Source organism: Panulirus ornatus, chromosome 17 (assembly GCF_036320965.1).
Source record: "Panulirus ornatus isolate Po-2019 chromosome 17, ASM3632096v1, whole genome shotgun sequence".
NCBI lineage: Eukaryota > Metazoa > Arthropoda > Malacostraca > Decapoda > Palinuridae > Panulirus > Panulirus ornatus.
The window spans coordinates 57041429-57061367 of record NC_092240.1 but is presented as its reverse complement, the minus strand read 5'-3'; the positions used below and the strand labels follow the sequence as shown (position 1 = coordinate 57061367).

The 19939-nt window shown below is 42.0% G+C and overlaps 1 protein-coding gene across 2 annotated transcripts in view; it reads left to right on the top strand.

The window, feature by feature from the left end:
* LOC139754822 (uncharacterized) overlaps nucleotides 1-19939 on the top strand; it is a 243374-nt gene that overhangs the window by 48469 nt on the left and 174966 nt on the right. For both annotated transcript variants that reach the window (XM_071672677.1, XM_071672676.1), the window contains exon 6: nucleotides 6902-7102. In XM_071672677.1, the coding sequence (XP_071528778.1) occupies nucleotides 6902-7102 (201 nt within the window). The remainder of the gene's footprint in view (nucleotides 1-6901; nucleotides 7103-19939) is intronic.

Below are 19939 nucleotides of genomic sequence, written 5' to 3'. Positions count from 1 at the left end.
GTCTGTGAAGTTAATGCCGAGCAGTGGCAACTATGTGACGTGCTGGCATATCACTTAACCCTGCCTCAGTAGCAGTTTACCTGTTGTAGGTGGTGGAATCCTTTATTGTGCTTCCCTTGTGCCCTGGATTTTCGATGTTGTTTTCCCTTTCATACCTCTGCCAGCTACTGTGGTTGGAAATATTCACTGACAAGTGACAAGATATTTTATATTGTTGCACTTTATTAGGTAAATAAGCCACTTCAGGAGATTTCTAAGGTTACTGGAGTAGGCTTGAGATCAGCACAACAAGGGATGAAGAAATTTAGTTACAGCAATAGCACTGCTAGCAATAGCACTGCTACACTCACCCATGTGAAATACCTTGGGAAAAGCCTGAAAAACTCTGAATGTTCTTAAGAGTCAAGAAACTTTGAATGCTCTTAAATGTCAAGTGGATGCAGATCCATGCTTGAGTGCTAAAGAATTAAAAAGAAAAAACCCTGGACTGCTCTGTGATGTGTCGTTAAAGACAGTACAGTGCTGCTTACATGAGGATCTTAAGTATCAGAGCTGCAGGCTGGATCCCAAACTGTCTTTATTTGTGTAGACACCATCAAAAGAGTTTTTGCAAGAAATGTGTTGGGTACAACTAATTTCAGAAATGTCTTGTTGAGTAATGAGTTCACCTTTTCTGCGACATGTGGCCATGGTGTGTATGTGTACAGGTGACCAGGCTGCAATCTATTTGACCTCTAGTACATTGCAAGCACTGTAAAGTTCCCTGTGCCTCACTTAAGGTATTGGATCATATCATTTATTACGATGCTGATACCTTGTAATGCTGCCAAAGAATGAAACTATGGGCAGACTTAGTTACCTCAAGCTGCTCTATGACAATTTTTCAGGTTCATTCAAGAAATGCAAGGCCAAGGTGTTCATGCAGGATGAGGTTCCCTCCCACACTGCCAAACTAGTCATGGATTGACTTAAAGACCGTGCTGTGGAGTTTTTCAGTTATCGGCTGTGGAACTTGCCAGATTTGAATCCAGTAGAAAACTTGTAGACATGTATGAAAATTAGATTATGTAACGGGAATGGTTTGGCTGTAGGATGCCATTCATGAACTTTGGGCAAAGACTTACCTTAAATGGCTTCAGAACCTTGCTGATTCAGTTCTTGGTTGTTTCAAGGGATGTATAAAAAGGAAAGGGAAACCAGTAAAGTACTAGTTGGTAGTGAATACACAATTCTCAGGGATTCATTTCATGTTTCTTGTTGATGATTGTGCCACAGTCACCTCACACCTACTTCATTGGTGAGCACTGTATATGTTGCTGGCAACAGGAAAAATGAAACATAAAGATCCAAGTGTTTTTGTGTTAATTCACATATTAGGGACATAGAGATAATGAAAAAAAATTTCCTGTGGGGTAGGGTGGTGCCAGGAATGGATAAAGGCAAGCAGGTATGAATATGTACAAGTGTCTATGTGAATGGATCTGGAGAAAGCATATGATAGGGTTAATAGAGATGCTTTGTGGAAGGTTTTAAGAGTATATGGTGTGGGAGGTAAGTTGCTAGAAGCAGTGAAAAGATTTACCAAGGATGTAAGGCATGTGTACAAGTGGGAAGAGAGAAGAGTGATTGGTTCCCAAAGAATGTCAGTTTGCAGCAGGGGTGTGTTATGTCCCCATAGTTGTTTGATTGTTTATGGATTGGATTGTAAGGGAGGTGAATGCAAGAGTTTTGGAGAGAGGGGCGAGTATGCAGTCTATTGGAAATGAAAGGGCCTGGGAAGTGAGTCAGTTGTTGTTCGCCAGTGATACAGCCCTATTGGCTGGCTCAGGTGAGAAACCACAGAGGTTGGTGACTGAGTTTGGAAAAGTGTGTGGAAGGAGAAATTTGAGAGTGAATGTGAATAAGAGCAAGGTTATTAGGTTCAGGAGGGTTGACGGACAAGTCAATTGGGATATAAGTTTGAATGGAAAAAAATTGGAGGAAGTAAAGTGTTTTAGATATCTGGGAGTGGACTTAGCAGTGGATGGATCCATGGAAGCGGAAGTGAGTCACAGGGTGGGGGAGGGGGCAAAGGTTCTGTGACCGATGAAGAATGTGTGGAAGGAGAGAACGTTATCTCGGAGAGAAAAATGGTATGTTTGAGGAAAAGTGGTTCCAACAATGTTATATGGTTGGGAGACATGGGCTATAGATAGGGTTGTATGGAGGAGGGTGGATGTGTTGGAAATGAAATGTTTGAGGACAATATGTGGTGTGAGGTGGTTTAAGTAATGAAAAGGTAAGAGAGATGTGTGGAAATAAAAAGAGTGAGAGAGCAGAAGAGGATGTGTTGAAATGGTTTGGACATATGGAGAGAATAGGTCAGGGAAGCTTGACACAGAGGATATATGTGTCAGAGGTGGAGGGAACAAGGAGAAGCAGGTCACCAAATTGGATGTGGAAGGATGCAGTGAAAAAGATTTTGAACATCAGGGCCTGAACATAGAGGAGCATGAGAGGCATACAAGGAATAGAGTGAATTAGAACGATGTGGTATACTGGGTTCAACTTGCTCTCAATGGACTGAGACAGGACATGTGAAGAGTCTGGGGTAAACCATTTGTAGGGCCTGGATGTAGATAGGGAGCTGTGGTTTCGGTGCATTACACATGACAGCTAGAGACTGAGTGTGAAGAATGTGTGGAAAGAGAGAATGTTATCTTGGAGAGCAAAACTGGGTATGTTTGAAGGAATAGTAATCCCAACAATATTATGTGGTTGCAAGGCATGGGTTAGAGGTAGGGTTGTGTGGAGGAGGGTAGGTTTGTTGGAATTGAAATGTTTTAGAACAATATGTGGTGTGAGGTGGTTTGATTGATTAAGTGATGAAAGGGTAAGAGAGATGTGTGGAAATAAAAGATGTACTAGAGAGAGCAGAAGAGGGTGTGTTGAAATGGTTTGGACATATGGAATGAATTGAGTAAAGGAAGGTTGACAAAGAGAATATGTATATCGGAGATGGAGAGAACTGGAGAAGGAGGAGACCAAATTGGAGGTGGAAGGATCGAATGCAAAAGCTTTTGAGCAATTGGGGCCTGAATATGCAGGAGGGTGAGAGGCCTGCAAGGAATAGAGTGAATTGGAATGATGTGGTATAGTTGGGTCGACGTGCTTTCAGTGGATTGAACTGGGGCGTGTGAAACTTTTGGGTTAAACTATGGGAAGGTGTGTGTGTTCTGGATGTAGATAGGGAGCTTTGGTTTTGATGCATTACACATGACAGCTAGAAACTGAGTGTGTGCATATGTGGCCTTTTTATCTTCTGTTTTCCTTGCGCCACCTCGCTGACGTAAGGGGTGGTGATGCTGTTTCCTGTGGGGCTGGATTGTGCCAGGAATGGTTGAAGGCGAGGAAGTATGAGTATGTGCACGTTTATATATGTATATGTCTGTGTATGTTTATGTATATCTATGTATATTTGTAGATATGATGATCACACTCGTCCGTGATGATATTATGAAGGTGAAATGCGCTTCAGTAGGATTTCATACAATTCTTTTAATTTGTAATTTTTCTATACATGTGGCATGACATGTTTCATGGAGACGATCTACCTCATCAGGTGCCAGTACTTAAAGTTATTTAAATCCCACATCACATTTGTTTCCCGCTGTCCAACACCTGTCTTTCTAGGTTAAGCTCTGTCTGCAATGTCTGGTCGTAACCCTTGTAAGGAAGAGTGATTAAGAGGGGTCAGGTGGTGGGGGTTGACTTGGGTAGCTGGGAGTATCATAAACATAAAAAAAAGGGAGTAACAGCTCACGGGGCCTAGGCTTGTAGACAAATGAGAAGAAGTAGCAGGAGGTCAAGAGGAAGGTGTAGGGGTTGAAAAAGAATGTAAATGAGAGTTGGGGTGAGCAATTATCAGTATACTTAAGGGGGAATAAGGTGTTTTAAAAGGAGGCCAATAGCATGAGAAAAATGAGAACAAATGGGAACATCGGTGAAGGAAGCTAATGGGGAAATGGTAACTGTTAGTGACGAGGTGAGGAGGAGATGGAGTAAGTATTTTGAAGGATTTTTGAATGTTGGATGATAGGCTGGCAGCCAGATCTAGGGTGATGAGTCAGGGAGGTGTGGGAAGTAAGTCACAAAAAGTGGTTTGGTGAAGAAAGGAAGGGTGGTGAATGCTTCTGTAAGATAAAATGTGGCAAGGTTGCTGGAGTGGATGGTAATGCAGTTGATTTCTTAAGAACGGGGGTGTGTGTTTTGTTGATTGATCAGATAGGATTTTCATTGAATGCATGGATCATAGTGTGGTCACTGAGGATTGGCAGAAGTGCCACTGTAGGGTGACAATTAATGTTCAAACCACTGAGGTATAAGGTTGTTGAGTTTATCTTTTAAATTGTATGGGAGACTGATGATTGAGAGGGCGAAGGCATGTACAGAGCATTAGCTAAATTGGGGAGGAACAATATGGCTTCTGGAGTGGTAGAAGATATGTGGATCAGGTACTTACTCTGAAGAATGTGCCAGAAGTACTTAGAGAAACAGAAGGATTTGTATGTGGCATTTATGGACCTAGAGAAAGGATATGATAGGGTTGATATAGATGTCTTGTGGGAGGTCTTACAATTGTATGGCACTGGAGAAAGGTTGTTAGAATAGTGAGAAGTGTTTACCAAGGGTGTAAGGCATTTGAACAAGTAGGAAGCAAAGAGAGTTAGTGGTTACAGATAAAGGTTGGTTTGCTGCAGGGATGTGAGATGTCACCATGGGTGTTTACATGGTTTATGGAGGCATGGTGAAGTAGGTTAATGCTAGGGTCTTGGAAAGAGGGGTAAGTAAAGCAGGTTGTAGAGGTTGAAGGGCCTGGGAGTGAGTCATTTGTTGTTTGCCGATAATATGGCATTGGTTGTAGGTTCCAGCAAGAAACCAGTAACTGGTGACTGAGTTTGATAAAGTTTGTGAAAGGAGGAAGTTGAGAATGAATGTGAATAAAAGCAAGGTTATTAGGTTTAGCAGGGTAGAGGGATAGATTTTTTTGGAGTGTGAGTTTGAATGGAGAAAATTTTGAAGTAGTGAAGTGTTTAGATATTTGGAAGTGAACAAAGCAGCAAATGGAGCCATGGAGGTGGAATTGCATAGGGTGAGAGGGATGAAAGTTCCAGGGGCAGTGAGGAATGTGTGGAAAGAGTGTTCGTTATCTAGGAGGGCTAAAATGGGTGTGTTTGAAGGTATAGTAATCCCACTGATTTTGTATGGATGTGAGGCATGGGCTTAAAGTGAGGATGTTTGGATGAGGATGGATCTGTTAGAAATGAAATGTTTTAGGACAGTATGTGGTATGAGGTGATTTGACTGGGTAAGGAATAAAAGGGCAAAAGAAAGGTGCATTAATAAGAAGGATATGGTTGTGAGAGCTGAAGAGAATGTGCTGAAATGGTTTGGACATATGGATAGGCTGAGGGAAAAGGGGTTAACAAAGACGATATATGTATCAGGTGGAGGGGATAAGGAGAAGGGGGAGAACAAATTAGAGGTGAATGATGAAGTGAAAAAGAATTAGAGTGAGGCATGAACATGCTAGAGGGTGAAAGGTGTGCACAGGATAGTGCTACACTAACCCGAGCTTCACATGTTCCAATATTTTGCACAACGTGCTATCAGCGAACTGAACCAGAATATGTGGAGTGGCCTGGGGAAACCATGGGAATATCTTTGGAGCCTGGTTGTGGTTAGGGGGCTGTGGTATTGGTGCATTGCAGATGACAGTTAGAGAATGTGTGTGAGGGAATGTAGCCTTTCCTGGCTCTACCTCACTGATGTGGGAAATGGCAAACAAGTATAAAAAAATGAATCCTTGTAGATATTCGAATCTGTACACAGTATCAGGTGTGATTACCATTTTTACTTAGGAATGGTTTGTCAAGCTTTCTAAAATGATTTTGTTAATTTTGGTATGGTACCATACTTTATAAATACTGAACTGTTCAATATTTATGTTTCTTGATGTGCTCAGCTATGTTATGTATTCGAATATTTTTTTGGCAAGTAGCTTTCACATCTATAACACATACAGAATGCTGTATAGCATGTAAACAGTATGTTCCTTTTATGGTGATCATCAGTGAGTGGAATATGACTTCAAAAAATTTTGGATGTGCTTGTGTGATGGGAATCTATTATGAAGATGCTTTAACACCATTCAGAATACACAATGTGACTAAAGAAACCAATGTTCATTTTTTGTTTTGTTTTTTACCATTTATGGTGGCATACCAGTATTGATTTCATTTTTCAGTAAAATACCAGTCAATGAACATGGTACTTGAAAGATTTTTTTCAGTCATCATTTAATGATGGCATAGTAGAGTCATTTAAAATTTTTCTTTCTCAACCACAACTGAAATAATGTTAATCTAAGTCCATGTACGTATAGGTGCGTGTATTAGTGTTTGCACAGGATCAGCACAATTGCCATGTTTACTTTAGAATGATTTATTAAACCTTCCAGAGTATGTTTATCCATTTGAGTACAGTACAGTACCTGTATTGTATATGATACTGTGGTGTATATGCAGCACAGTACATTGTGCTTTCATATAAGGTGATTGTCAGTAGTTGAAATATGACTGAAAATTGTCTTATAGTCCTAATAGTTGTTATGTTATTAGTTGTCAGAATTTTTTTCTAAATGACTGAGGAAACCTAGAGATACATGTGAATTGTATAGAAAAATGTTTATTGGTAAGTTTTTATTCAGGAGTAGGGTGAAAGGAAGTATATGATTGAGAAAAGTTTCTGGCTAGGTAGAATGTGTGATGTGTTTTCACTTTGGCTCATGGGCTTACTTATTTTTGTGGATAATGACTTGTTTTGATTTCATTTTCTGGTTCATGAATATTTTTTTCTACAGCTAATGCACAGTACAGCACTACAGTTCAGCAGCCCCCAAAATCTGTAGCCCAGCCACCTGGGAAGATGGTACAGCAAGCCCCTACCTCTACAGAAACCAAGGCAGAAACTAAAAAGTATGCTTTCCTTCTGGACAAGGGCTCAACCAATGCCACCAAAAAGCCAGGACCACAGTTCCGTAAAGTGATGCCCAACATTATTGGTATGTTGAATGCTTTTTTGATTTTCACATTTAGAATTAGCCTGTGTGTGTTTTTGTTTGATTATTAGATCCATTTGAATAAGTGTCCTCTTCACATGTTTCGAAAATATGTTTATCAGGAAGTGTTGCATATTATTTTTAAGACTTGTCGACAGAAGTTTGTTATATTCATTATTCTGTACATGTGGATTTATTTTGATGTTGAAAGAAGGATAATATCTAAATCATGCAATTTTCAGTATCTTTTGGGAGGGGAGGAGTGTGGGGCATTTAGTGTTACCCCTGCATGTATAGATAATAGTTTCATTAAACTGAAGTTGTCATGTACCTGCAGAGACTAATAGGAAGGAATGAATGTGGAGCATTTAGTGTCACCCCAGCATACATATACTATGGTTTCATTAATCTGAAGTTGTCATGTGCCTTCGGAGATGAGTAGTATGGAATGAATGTGGAGCAGTTAATGGAACCCCTGCATGCATACACTGTGGTTTCATTAGCCTGAAGTTGTCATGTTCATGCAGAGACAAGTAGGAAGGAATGAATGTGGAGCATTTAGTGTTATCGCTTTATATATACATTGTAGTTCAGTTTTGCTCTTGCATGCATGCACTATGGTTTAGTGTTGCCCCAGCATGTATACACTATAGTTTAGTGTTGCCCCTGCATGCATTCACTATGATTTACTGTTACTCCTGCCTGCAGATATGAGTGCTAGAGGTTTCTTTAATCCCTTAATGTCCCAAGAATGGTTATGTTTGAAGGAAATGTATTCCCATATTGTTGTATGTATGTGAGGCTTGGTGTGTAGATGAGAATGTGCACATAAGTGTGTGTGTATTGGAAAGGAAATGTTTAAGGACAGTATGTGGTGTGGGGTGGTTTGAGTCAGTAAGTAATAAAAGGGTTAGAAAGGTGTAGTGCTAAGAAGAAAGTGGTTAAGAGAACTGTAGAGGGTTAGTTATGATGGTTTGGACATACAGAGAGAATGAGGGAGGAGAGGTTGACACAGGATATATGGGTCAGAAGTGGAGAGGACAAGGTGAAGGGGTAGACCAAATTGAAGATGGAAGAATGTATTGAAAAAGAGAAGTCTTAACACATAGAAGCAACAAGGGTATTAAAATGGATTGGACATGTAGATAGTATGAGTGAAAATAGAAAATAAAGTAAGAATATGCTTGGCAGAAGTAAATGGAGCTAGGGGGATCACATATTGAGGAGTACCTATAATGAGATTCCCTTTCCAAAACATCCACCTTTCTCTGCACATTTTCAGCTATAACCCATGTCATGCATCCATACAACACCACTGGGACCATTATGGCTTCATGCTTTTCACACATTCCTCAATGTTCCTGTAACTGTTGCCCTTTAACACACCCTGTGACATGCTTCCACTTCCATGGTTTGATTCACTGCCAAGGCCACTTCCAGATGTCTACAGCAGTATGATCCAAAATTTTCTCCATTCAAACTAATACTACATATATATATGTATGTATTTGTTCGTGTCTGGACGTGTATGTATATACATGTGTATGTGGGTGGGTTGGGCCATTCTTTCGTCTGTTTCCTTGCGCTACCTTGCTAATGCGGGAGACAGCGACAAATTATGATTTTTTTTTTTTTTTTTTTTTTTTTTTTATACTTTGTCGCTGTCTCCCGCGTTTGCGAGGTAGCGCAAGGAAACAGACGAAAGAAATGGCCCAACCCCCCCCATACACATGTACATACACACGTCCACACACGCAAATATACATACCTACACAGCTTTCCATGGTTTACCCCGGACGCTTCACATGCCTTGATTCAATCCATTGACAGCACGTCAACCCCTGTATACCACATCGCTCCAATTCACTCTATTCCTTGCCTTCCTTTCACCCTCCTGCATGTTCAGGCCCCGATCACACAAAATCCTTTTCACTCCATCTTTCCACCTCCAATTTGGTCTCCCTCTTCTCCTCGTTCCCTCCACCTCCGACACATATATCCTCTTGGTCAATCTTTCCTCACTCATTCTCTCCATGTGCCCAAACCATTTCAAAACACCCTCTTCTGCTCTCTCAACCACGCTCTTTTTATTTCCACACATCTCTCTTACCCTTACGTTACTTACTCGATCAAACCACCTCACACCACACATTGTCCTCAAACATCTCATTTCCAGCACATCCATCCTCCTGCGCACAACTCTCTCCATAGCCCACGCCTCGCAACCATACAACATTGTTGGAACTACTATTCCTTCAAACATACCCATTTTTGCTTTCCGGGATAATGTTCTTGACTTCCACACATTTTTCAAGGCTCCCAAAATTTTTGCCCCCTCCCCCACCCTATGATCCACTTCCGCTTCCATGGTTCCATCCGCTGACAGATCCACTCCCAGATATCTAAAACACTTCACTTCCTCCAGTTTTTCTCCATTCAAACTCACCTCCCAATTGACTTGACCCTCAACCCTACTGTACCTAATAACCTTGCTCTTATTCACATTTACTCTTAACTTTCTTCTTCCACACACTTTACCAAACTCCGTCACCAGCTTCTGCAGTTTCTCACACGAATCCGCCACCAGCGCTGTATCATCAGCGAACAGCAACTGACTCACTTCCCAAGCTCTCTCATCCCCAACAGACTTCATACTTGCCCCTCTTTCCAAGACTCTTGCATTTACCTCCCTAACAACCCCATCCATAAACATATATGATATATATACTTTTATTTATTTATTATTATACTTTGCCGCTGTCTCCTGCATTAGCAGGGTAGCACAAGGAAACAGACGAAAGAATGGCCCAACCCACCCACATACACATATATATTCATACACGTCTACACGCTCACATATACATATCTATACATCTCAACGTATGCATATATATATACACACACAGTAAAGTGTTTTAGATATCTAGGAGTGGATCTGGCAGCGGATGGAACCATGGAAGCGGAAGTGAATCATAGGGTGGGGGAGGGGGCAAAAATCCTGGGAGCCTTGAAGAATGTGTGGAAGTCGAGAACATTATCTCGGAAAGCAAAAATGGGTATGTTTGAAGGAATAGTGGTTCCAACAATGTTGTATGGTTGCGAGGCGTGGGCTATGGATAGAGTTGTGCGCAGGAGGGTGGATGTGCTGGAAATGAGATGTTTGAGGACAATGTGTGGTGTGAGGTGGTTTGATCGAGTAAGTAATGTAAGGGTAAGAGAGATGTGTGGAAATAAAAAGAGTGTGGTCAAGAGAGCAGAAGAGGGTGTTTTGAAATGGTTTGGGCACATGGAGAGAATGAGTGAGGAAAGACTGACCAAGAGGATATATGTGTCGGAGGTGGAGGGTACAAGCAGAAGTGGGAGACCAAATTGGAGGTGGAAAGATGGAGTGAAAAAGATTTTGTGTGATCGGGGCCTGAACATGCAGGAGGGTGAAAGGCAGGCAAGGAATAGAGTGAATTGGATCGATGTGGTATGCCGGGGTTGATGTGCTATCAGTGGATTGAATCAAGGCATGTGAAGCGTCTGGGGTAAACCATGGAAAGTTGTGTAGGGCCTGGATGTGGAAAGGGAGCTGTGGTTTCGGGCATTATTGCATGACAGCTACCTCACACACATGAGGGGGGGAGGGGGATGGTATTCCATGTGTGGCGAGGTGGCGATGGAAATGAATAAAGGCAGACAGTGTGAATTGTGTGCATGGGTATATATGTATGTGTCTGTGTGTGTATATATATGGGTACATTGAGATGTATAGGTATGTATACTTGCGTGTGTGGACGTGTGTGTATATACATGTGTATGGGGATGGGTTGGGCCATTTCTTTCGTCTGTTTCCCTGCGCTACCTCACAAACGCGGGAGACAGCGACAAAGCAAAATAAATATAAAAATAACACATATTTACATATATACACATGTACATAATTCATACTGTCTGCCCTTATTCATTCCCGTAACCACCCTGCCACACATGAAATGAAAACCTATTCCCCCTGCATGTGCGCAAGGTAGCACTAGGAAAGACAACAAATGCCACATTCTTTCACACTCAGTCTCTAGCTGTCGTGTATGATGCACCGAAACCACAGCTCCCTTTCCACATCCAGGCCCCACAGAACTTTCCATGGTTTACCCCAGACGCTTCACATGTCCTGGTTCAATCCATTGACAGCACGTTGACCCCGATATACCACATCATTCCAATGCACTCTATTCCTTGCATGCCTTTCACCCTCCTGTATGTTCAGGCCCCGATCACTCAAAATCTTTTTCACTCCATCTTTCCACCTCCAATTTGGTCTCCCACTTCTCGTTCCCTCCACCTCTGACACATATATCCTCTTTGTCAATCTTTCCTCACTCATTCTCTCCATGTGACCAAACCATTTCAAAACACCCTCTTCTGCTCTCTCAACCACACTCTTTTTATTACCACACATCTCTCTTACCCTTTCATTACTTACTATAAACCACCTCACACCACATATTGTCCTCAAACATCTCAATTTCCAGCACATCCACCCTCCTGCGCACAACTCTATCCATAGCCCACGCCTCGCAAACATACAACATTGTTAGAACCACCATTCCTTCAAACATACCCATTTTTGCTATCTGAGATAATGTTCACGACTTCCACACATTCTTCAAGGCTCCTAGAATTTTCGCCCCCTCCCCCACCCTATGATTCACTTCCACTTCCATGGTTCCATCCGCTGCCAAGTCCACTCCCAGATATCTAAAACACTTCACTTCAGTTTTTCTCCATTCAAACTTACCTTCCAATTTACTTGACCCTCAACCCTACTGTACCTAATAACCTTACTCTTATTCACATTTACTCTCAAGTTTCTTCTTTCATACACTTTACCAAACTCAGTCACCAGCTTCTGCAGTTTCTCACATGAATCAGCCACCAGCGCTGTATTATCAGCAAACAACAATAATAAACAACAATAACAACAATAACAGGAATACTCAACAAACTTATACCTCTGTAATTTGAGCACTCACTCTTATCCCCTTTGCCTTTGTACAATGGCACTATGCAAGCATTCCGCCAATCCTCAGGCACCTCACCATGAATCATACATACATTAAATAACCTTACCAACCAGTCAACAATACAGTCACCCCCTTTTTTAATAAATTCCTCTGCAAAACCATCCAAACCCGCTGCCTTGCCGGCTTTCATCTTCCGCAAAGCTTTTACTACCTCTTCTCTGTTTACCAAATCATTTTCCCTAACCCTCTCACTTTGCACACCACCTCGACCAAAACACCCTATATCTGCCACTCCATCATCAAACACATTCAACAAACCTTCAAAATACTCACTCCATCTCCTTCTCATATCACCACTACTTGTTATCACGTCCCCATTAGCCCTCTTCGCTGAAGTTCCCATTTGTTCCCTTGTCTTACGCACTTTTTTACTTCCTCCCAAAACATCTTTTTATCCTCCCTAAAATTTAATGATACTCTCTCACCCCAACTCTCATTTGCCCTCTTTTTCACCTCTTGCACCCTTCTCTTGACCTCTTGCCTCTTTCTTTTATACATCTCCCAGTCATTTGCATTATTTCCCTGCAAAAATCGTCCAAATGCCTGTCTCTCCTCTTTCACTAATAATCTTACTTCTTCATCCCACCACTCACTACCCTTTCTAATCTGCCCACCTCCCATGCTTCTCATGCCACAAGCATCTTTTGCACAAGCTATCACTGCTTCCCTAAATACATCCCATTCCTCCCCCCACTCCCTTTACGTCCTTTGTTCTCACCTTTTTCCATTCTGTGTTCAGTCTCTCCTGGTACTTCCTCACACAAGTCTCCTTCCCAAGCTCACTTACTCTCACCACTCTCTTCACCCCAACATTCTCTCTTCTTTTCTGAAAACCCTACAAATCCTCACCTTCGCCACTACAAGATAATGATCAGACATCCCTCCAGTTGCACCTCTCAGCACATTAACATCCAAAAGTCTCTCTTTCGCGCGCCTATCAATTAACATGTAATCCAATAACGCTCTCTGGCCATCTCTCCTACTTACATACGTATACTTATGTATATCTCTCTTTTTAAACCATGTATTCCCAATCACCAGTCCTTTTTCAGCACATAAATCTACAAGCTCTTCACCATTTCCATTTACATCACTGAACACCCCATGTATACCAATTATTCCCTTAACTGCCACATTACTCACCTTTGCATTCAAATCACCCATCACTATAACCCGATCTCGTGCATCAAAACCACTAACACACTCATTCAGCTGCTCCCAGAACACTTACCTCTCATGATCTTTCTTCTCATGCCCAGGTGCATATGCACCAATAATCACCCATCTCTCTCCATCAACTTTCAGTTTTACCCATATCAATCTAGAGTTTACTTTCTTACACACTATCACATATTCCCACCACTCCTGTTTCAGGAGTAGTGCTACTCCTTCCCTTGCTCTTGTCCTCTCACTAACCCCTGACTTTATTCCCAAGACATTCCCAAACCACTCTTCCCCTTTACCCTTGTACAAAGGCAAAGGGGACAAAGGTGAGTGCTCAAATTACAGAGGTATGAGTTTGTTGAGTATTCCTGGGAAATTATATGGGAGGATATTGATTGAGTGGGTGAAGGCATATACAGAGCATCAGATTGGGGAAGAGCAGTGTGGTTTCAGAAGTGGTAGAAGATGTGTGGATCAGGTGTTTGCTTTCAAGAATGTACGTGAGAAATACTTAGAAAAGCAAATGGATTTGTATGTAGCATTTATGGATCTGGAGAAGGCATATGATAGAGTTCATAGAGATGCTCTGTGGAAGGTATTAAGAATATATGGTGTGGGAGGCAAGTTGTTAGAAGCAGTGAAAAGTTTTTATTGAGGATGTAAGACATGTGTACGTGTAGGAAGAGAGGAAAGTGATTGATTCTCAGTGAATGTAGCTTTGCGGCAGGGGTGTGTGATGTCTCCATGGTTGTTTAATTTGTTTATGGATGGGGTTGTTAGGGAAGTGAATGCAAGAGTTTTGGAAAGAGGGGCAAGTATGAAGTCTGTTGTGGATGAGAGAGTTTGGGAGGCGAGTCAGTTGTTGTTCGCTGATGATACAGCGCTGGTGGCTGATTCATGTGAGAAACTGCAGAAGCTGGTGACTGAGTTTGGTAAAGTGTGTGAAAGAAGAAAGTTGAGAGTAAATGTGAATAAGAGCAAGGTTATAAGGTACAGTCAATTGGGAGGTAAGTTTGAATGGAAAAACTGGTTGAAGTGAAGTGTTTTAGATATCTGGGATTGGATTTGACGGATTTGGAGCGGATGGAACCATGGAAGTGGAAGTGAATTATAGGGTGGGGTAGGGGGCAAAAATTCTGGGAGCCGTGAAGAATGTGTGGAAGTCGAGAACATTATCTCGGAAAGCAAAAATGGGTATGTTTGAAGGAATAGTGGTTCCAACAATGTTGTATGGTTGCAAGGCGTGGGCTATGGATAGAGTTGTGCGAAGGAGGGTGGATGTGCTGGAAATGAGATGTTTTGAGGACAATATGTGGTGTGAGGTGGTTTGATCGAGTAAGTAATAATAGGGTAAGAGAGATGTGTGGTAATAAAAAGTGTGTGGTTGAGAGAGCAGAAAAGGGTGTTTTGAAATGGTTTGGTCACATGGAGAGAATGAGTGAGGAAAGATTGACCAAGAGGATATATGTGTCATAGGTGGTGGAAACGAGTAGAAGTGGGAGACCAAATTGGAGGTGGAAAGATGGAGTGAAGATGATTTTGAGTGATCGGGGCCTGAACATGCAGGAGGGTGAAAGGCGTGCAAGGAATAGAGTGAATTGGAATGATGTGGTATACTGGGGTCGATGTGCTGTCAATGGATTGAACCAGGGCATGTGAAGTGTCCGGGGTAAACCATGGAGAGGTCTGTGGGGCCTGGATGTGGAATGGTAGCTGTGGTTTCTGTGCATTATTACATGACAGCTAGAGACTGTGTATGTATATATATGTATACGTTGAGATGTATAGGTATGCATATTTGCATGTGTGGACATGTATGTACATACATGTGTATGTGGGTGGGTTGGGCCATTCCTTCGTCTGTTTCCTTGCGCTACGTCGCTAAGGCGGGAGACAGCAACAAAGCAAAATGAAATAAAATAAAATAAATATATACTGGGAAATTATATGGGAGGGTATTGATTGAGAGGGTGAAGGCATGTACAGAGCATCAGATTGGGGAAGAGCAGTGTGGTTTCAGAAGTGGTAGAGGATGTGTGGATCAGGTGTTTGCTTTGAAGAATGTATGTGAGAAATACTTAGAAAAGCAAATGGATTTGTATGTAGCATTTATGGATCTGGAGAAGGCATATGATAGAGTTGATAGAGATGCTCTGTGGAAGGTATGAAGAATATATGGTGTGGGAGGCAAGTTGTTAGAAGCAGTGAAAAGTTTTTTATCGAGGATGTAAGACATGTGTACATGTAGGAAGAGAGGAAATTGATTGGTTCTCAGTGAATGTAGGTTTGTGGCAGGGGTGTGTGATGTCTTCATGGTTGTTTAATGTGTTTATGGATAGGGTTGTTAGGGAGGTGAATGCAAGAGTTTTGAAAAGAGGGGCAAGTATACAGTCTGTTGTGGATGAGAGAGCTTGGGAAGTGAGTCAGTTGTTGTTCGTTGATGATACAGCGCTGGTGGCTGATTCATATAGGAAACTGCAGAGGCTGGTGACTGAGTTTGGTAAAGTGCGTGAAGGAAGAAAGCTGAGAATAAATGTGAATAAGAGCAAGGTTATTAGGTACAGTAGGGTTTAGGGTCAAGTCAATTGGGAGATAAGTTTGCATGGAGAAAAACTGGAGGAAGTGAAGTGTTTTAGATATCTGGGAGTGGATTTGGCAGTGGATGGAACCATGGAAGCGGAAGTGAATCATGGGGTGGAGGAGGGGGCAAAAATTCTGTGAGCGTTGAAGAATGTGTGGAAGTCGAGAACATTATCTCGGAAAGCAAAAATGGGTATGTTTGAAGGAATAGTGGTTACAACAATGTTATATGGTTGCGAGGCGTTGGCTATGGGTAGAGTTGTGCGCAGGAGGGTGGATGTGCTGGAAACGAGATGTTTGAGGACAATATGTGGTGTGAGGTGGTTTGATCGAGTAAGTAATAATAGGGTAAGAGAGATGTGTGGTAATAAAAAGAGTGTTGTTGAGAAAGCAGAAAAGGGTGTTTTGAAATGGTTTGGTCACATGGAGAGAATGAGTGAGGAAAGATTGACAAAGAGGATATATGTGTCAGAGGTGGAGGGAACGAGGAGAAGTGGGAGACCAAATTGGAGGTGGAAAGATGGAGTGAAGAAGATTTTGAATGATCGGGGCCTGAGCATGGAGGAGGGTGAAAGGCGTGCAAGGAATAGAGTGAATTGGAATGATGTGTTATACCGGGGTCGACGTGCTGTCAATGGATTGAACCAGGGCATGTGAAGTGTCTGGGGTAAACCATGGAAAGTACTCTGGGGCCTGGATGTGGAAAGGAAGCTGTGGTTTCGGTGCATTATTACATGACAGTTAGAGACTGAATGTGGACGAATGTGTCCTTTGTAGTCTTTTCCTAGTGCTACCTTGCACACATGAGGGGGGAAGGGGGATGTTATTTCATGTGTAGCGAGGTGGCGATGGGAATGAATAAAGGCAGACTATGAATTATGTACATGTGTATATATGTATATGTCTGTGTGTGTATATATATGTATACGTTGAGATGTATAGGTATGTATTTTTGCGTGTGTGGACGTGTATGTATATACATGTGTATGTTTGTGGGTTGGGCCATTTTTTCGTCTGTTTCCTTGCGCTATCTCGCTAACGCGTGAGACTTGTTATCACTTCCCCATTAGCCCCCTTCACTGAAGTTCCCATTTGCTCCCTTGTCTTACGCACTTTATTTACCTCTTTCCAAAACATCTTTTTATTCTCCCTAAAATTTAATGATACTCTCTCACCCCAACTCTCATTTGCCCTCTTTTTCACCTCTTGCACCTTTCTCTTGACCTCCTGCCTCTTTCTTTTATACATCTCCCACTCATTTGCATTTTTTCCCTTCAAAAATCGTCCAAACGCCTCTCTCTTCTCTTTCACTAATAATCTTACTTCTTCATCCCACCACTCACTACCCTTTCTAATCAACCCACCTCCCATGCTTCTTATGCCACAAGCATCTTTAGCGCAAGCCATCACTGCTTCCCTAAATACATCCCATTCCTCTCCCCACTCCCCTTACCTCCTTTGCTCTCACCTTTTTCCATTATGTACTCAGTCTCTCCTGGTACTTCCTCACACAAATCTCCTTCCCAAGCTCACTTACTCTCCTCTTTTCTGAAAACCTTTACAAATCTTTACCTTCGCCTCCACAAGATAATGATCAGACATCCCTCCAGTTGCACCTCTCAGCACATTAACATCCTAAAGTCTCTCTTTCATGCGTCTATCAGTTAACATGTAATCCAATAACGCTCTCTGGCCATCTCTCCTACTTACATACATATACTTATGTATATCTCTCTTTTTGAACCAGGTATTCTCAATCACCAGTCCTTTTTCAGCACATAAATCTACAAGCTCTTCACCATTTCCATTTACAACACTGAACACCCCATGTATACCAATTATTCCCTCAACTGCCATGTTACTCACCTTTGTATTCAAATCACCCATCACTATAACCTGGTCTTGTGCATCAAAACCACTAACACACTCATTCAGTTGCTCCCAAAACACTTACCTCTCATGATCTTTCTTCTCATGCCCAGGTGCATATGCACCAATAATCACCCATCTCTCTCCATCAACTTTCAGTTTTACCCATATCAATCTAGAGTTTACTTTCTTACACACTATCACATATTCCCACCACTCCTGTTTCAGGAGTAGTGCTACTCCTTCCCTTGCTCTTGTCCTCTCACTAACCCCTGACTTTATTCCCAAGACATTCCCAAACCACTCTTCCCTTTAACCCTTGTACAAAGGCAAAGGGGACAAAGGTGAGTGCTCAAATTACAGAGGTATGAGTTTGTTGAGTATTCCTGGGAAATTATATGGGAGGATATTGATTGAGTGGGTGAAGGCATATACATAGCATCAGATTGGGGAAGAGCAGTGTGGTTTCAGAAGTGGTAGAAGATGTGTGGATCAGGTGTTTGCTTTCAAGAATGTACGTGAGAAATACTTAGAAAAGCAAATGGATTTGTATGTAGCATTTATGGATCTGGAGAAGGCATATGATAGAGTTCATAGAGATGCTCTGTGGAAGGTATTAAGAATATATGGTGTGGGAGGCAAGTTGTTAGAAGCAGTGAAAAGTTTTTATTGAGGATGTAAGACATGTGTACGTGTAGGAAGAGAGGAAAGTGATTGATTCTCAGTGAATGTAGCTTTGTGGCAGGGGTGTGTGATGTCTCCATGGTTGTTTAATTTGTTTATGGATGGGGTTGTTAGGGAAGTGAATGCAAGAGTTTTGGAAAGAGGGGCAACTATGAAGTCTGTTGTGGATGAGAGAGTTTGGGAGGCGAGTCAGTTGTTGTTCGCTGATGATACAGCGCTGGTGGCTGATTCATGTGAGAAACTGCAGAAGCTGGTGACTGAGTTTGGTAAAGTGTGTGAAAGAAGAAAGTTGAGAGTAAATGTGAATAAGAGCAAGGTTATAAGGTACAGTCAATTGGGAGGTAAGTTTGAATGGAAAAACTGGTTGAAGTGAAGTGTTTTAGATATCTGGGATTGGATTTGACGGATTTGGCAGCGGATGGAACCATGGAAGTGGAAGTGAATTATAGGGTGGGGGAGGGGGCAAAAATTCTGGGAGCCGTGAAGAATGTGTGGAAGTCGAGAACATTATCTCGGAAAGCAAAAATGGGTATGTTTGAAGGAATAGTGGTTCCAACAATGTTGTATGGTTGCAAGGCGTGGGCTATGGATAGAGTTGTGCGAAGGAGGGTGGATGTGCTGGAAATGAGATGTTTTGAGGACAATATGTGGTGTGAGGTGGTTTGATCGAGTAAGTAATAATAGGGTAAGAGAGATGTGTGGTAATAAAAAGTGTGTGGTTGAGAGAGCAGAAAAGGGTGTTTTGAAATGGTTTGGTCACATGGAGAGAATGAGTGAGGAAAGATTGACCAAGAGGATATATGTGTCATAGGTGGTGGAAACGAGTAGAAGTGGGAGACCAAATTGGAGGTGGAAAGATGGAGTGAAGATGATTTTGAGTGATCGGGGCCTGAACATGCAGGAGGGTGAAAGGCGTGCAAGGAATAGAGTGAATTGGAATGATGTGGTATACTGGGGTCGATGTGCTGTCAATGGATTGAACCAGGGCATGTGAAGTGTCCGGGGTAAACCATGGAGAGGTCTGTGGGGCCTGGATGTGGAATGGTAGCTGTGGTTTCTGTGCATTATTACATGACAGCTAGAGACTGTGTATGTATATATATGTATACGTTGAGATGTATAGGTATGCATATTTGCATGTGTGGACGTGTATGTACATACATGTGTATGTGGGTGGGTTGGGCCATTCCTTCGTCTGTTTCCTTGCGCTACGTCGCTAAGGCGGGAGACAGCAACAAAGCAAAATGAAATAAAATAAAATAAATATATACTGGGAAATTATATGGGAGGGTATTGATTGAGAGGGTGAAGGCATGTACAGAGCATCAGATTGGGGAAGAGCAGTGTGGTTTCAGAAGTGGTAGAGGATGTGTGGATCGGGTGTTTGCTTTGAAGAATGTATGTGAGAAATACTTAGAAAAGCAAATGGATTTGTATGTAGCATTTATGGATCTGGAGAAGGCATATGATAGAGTTG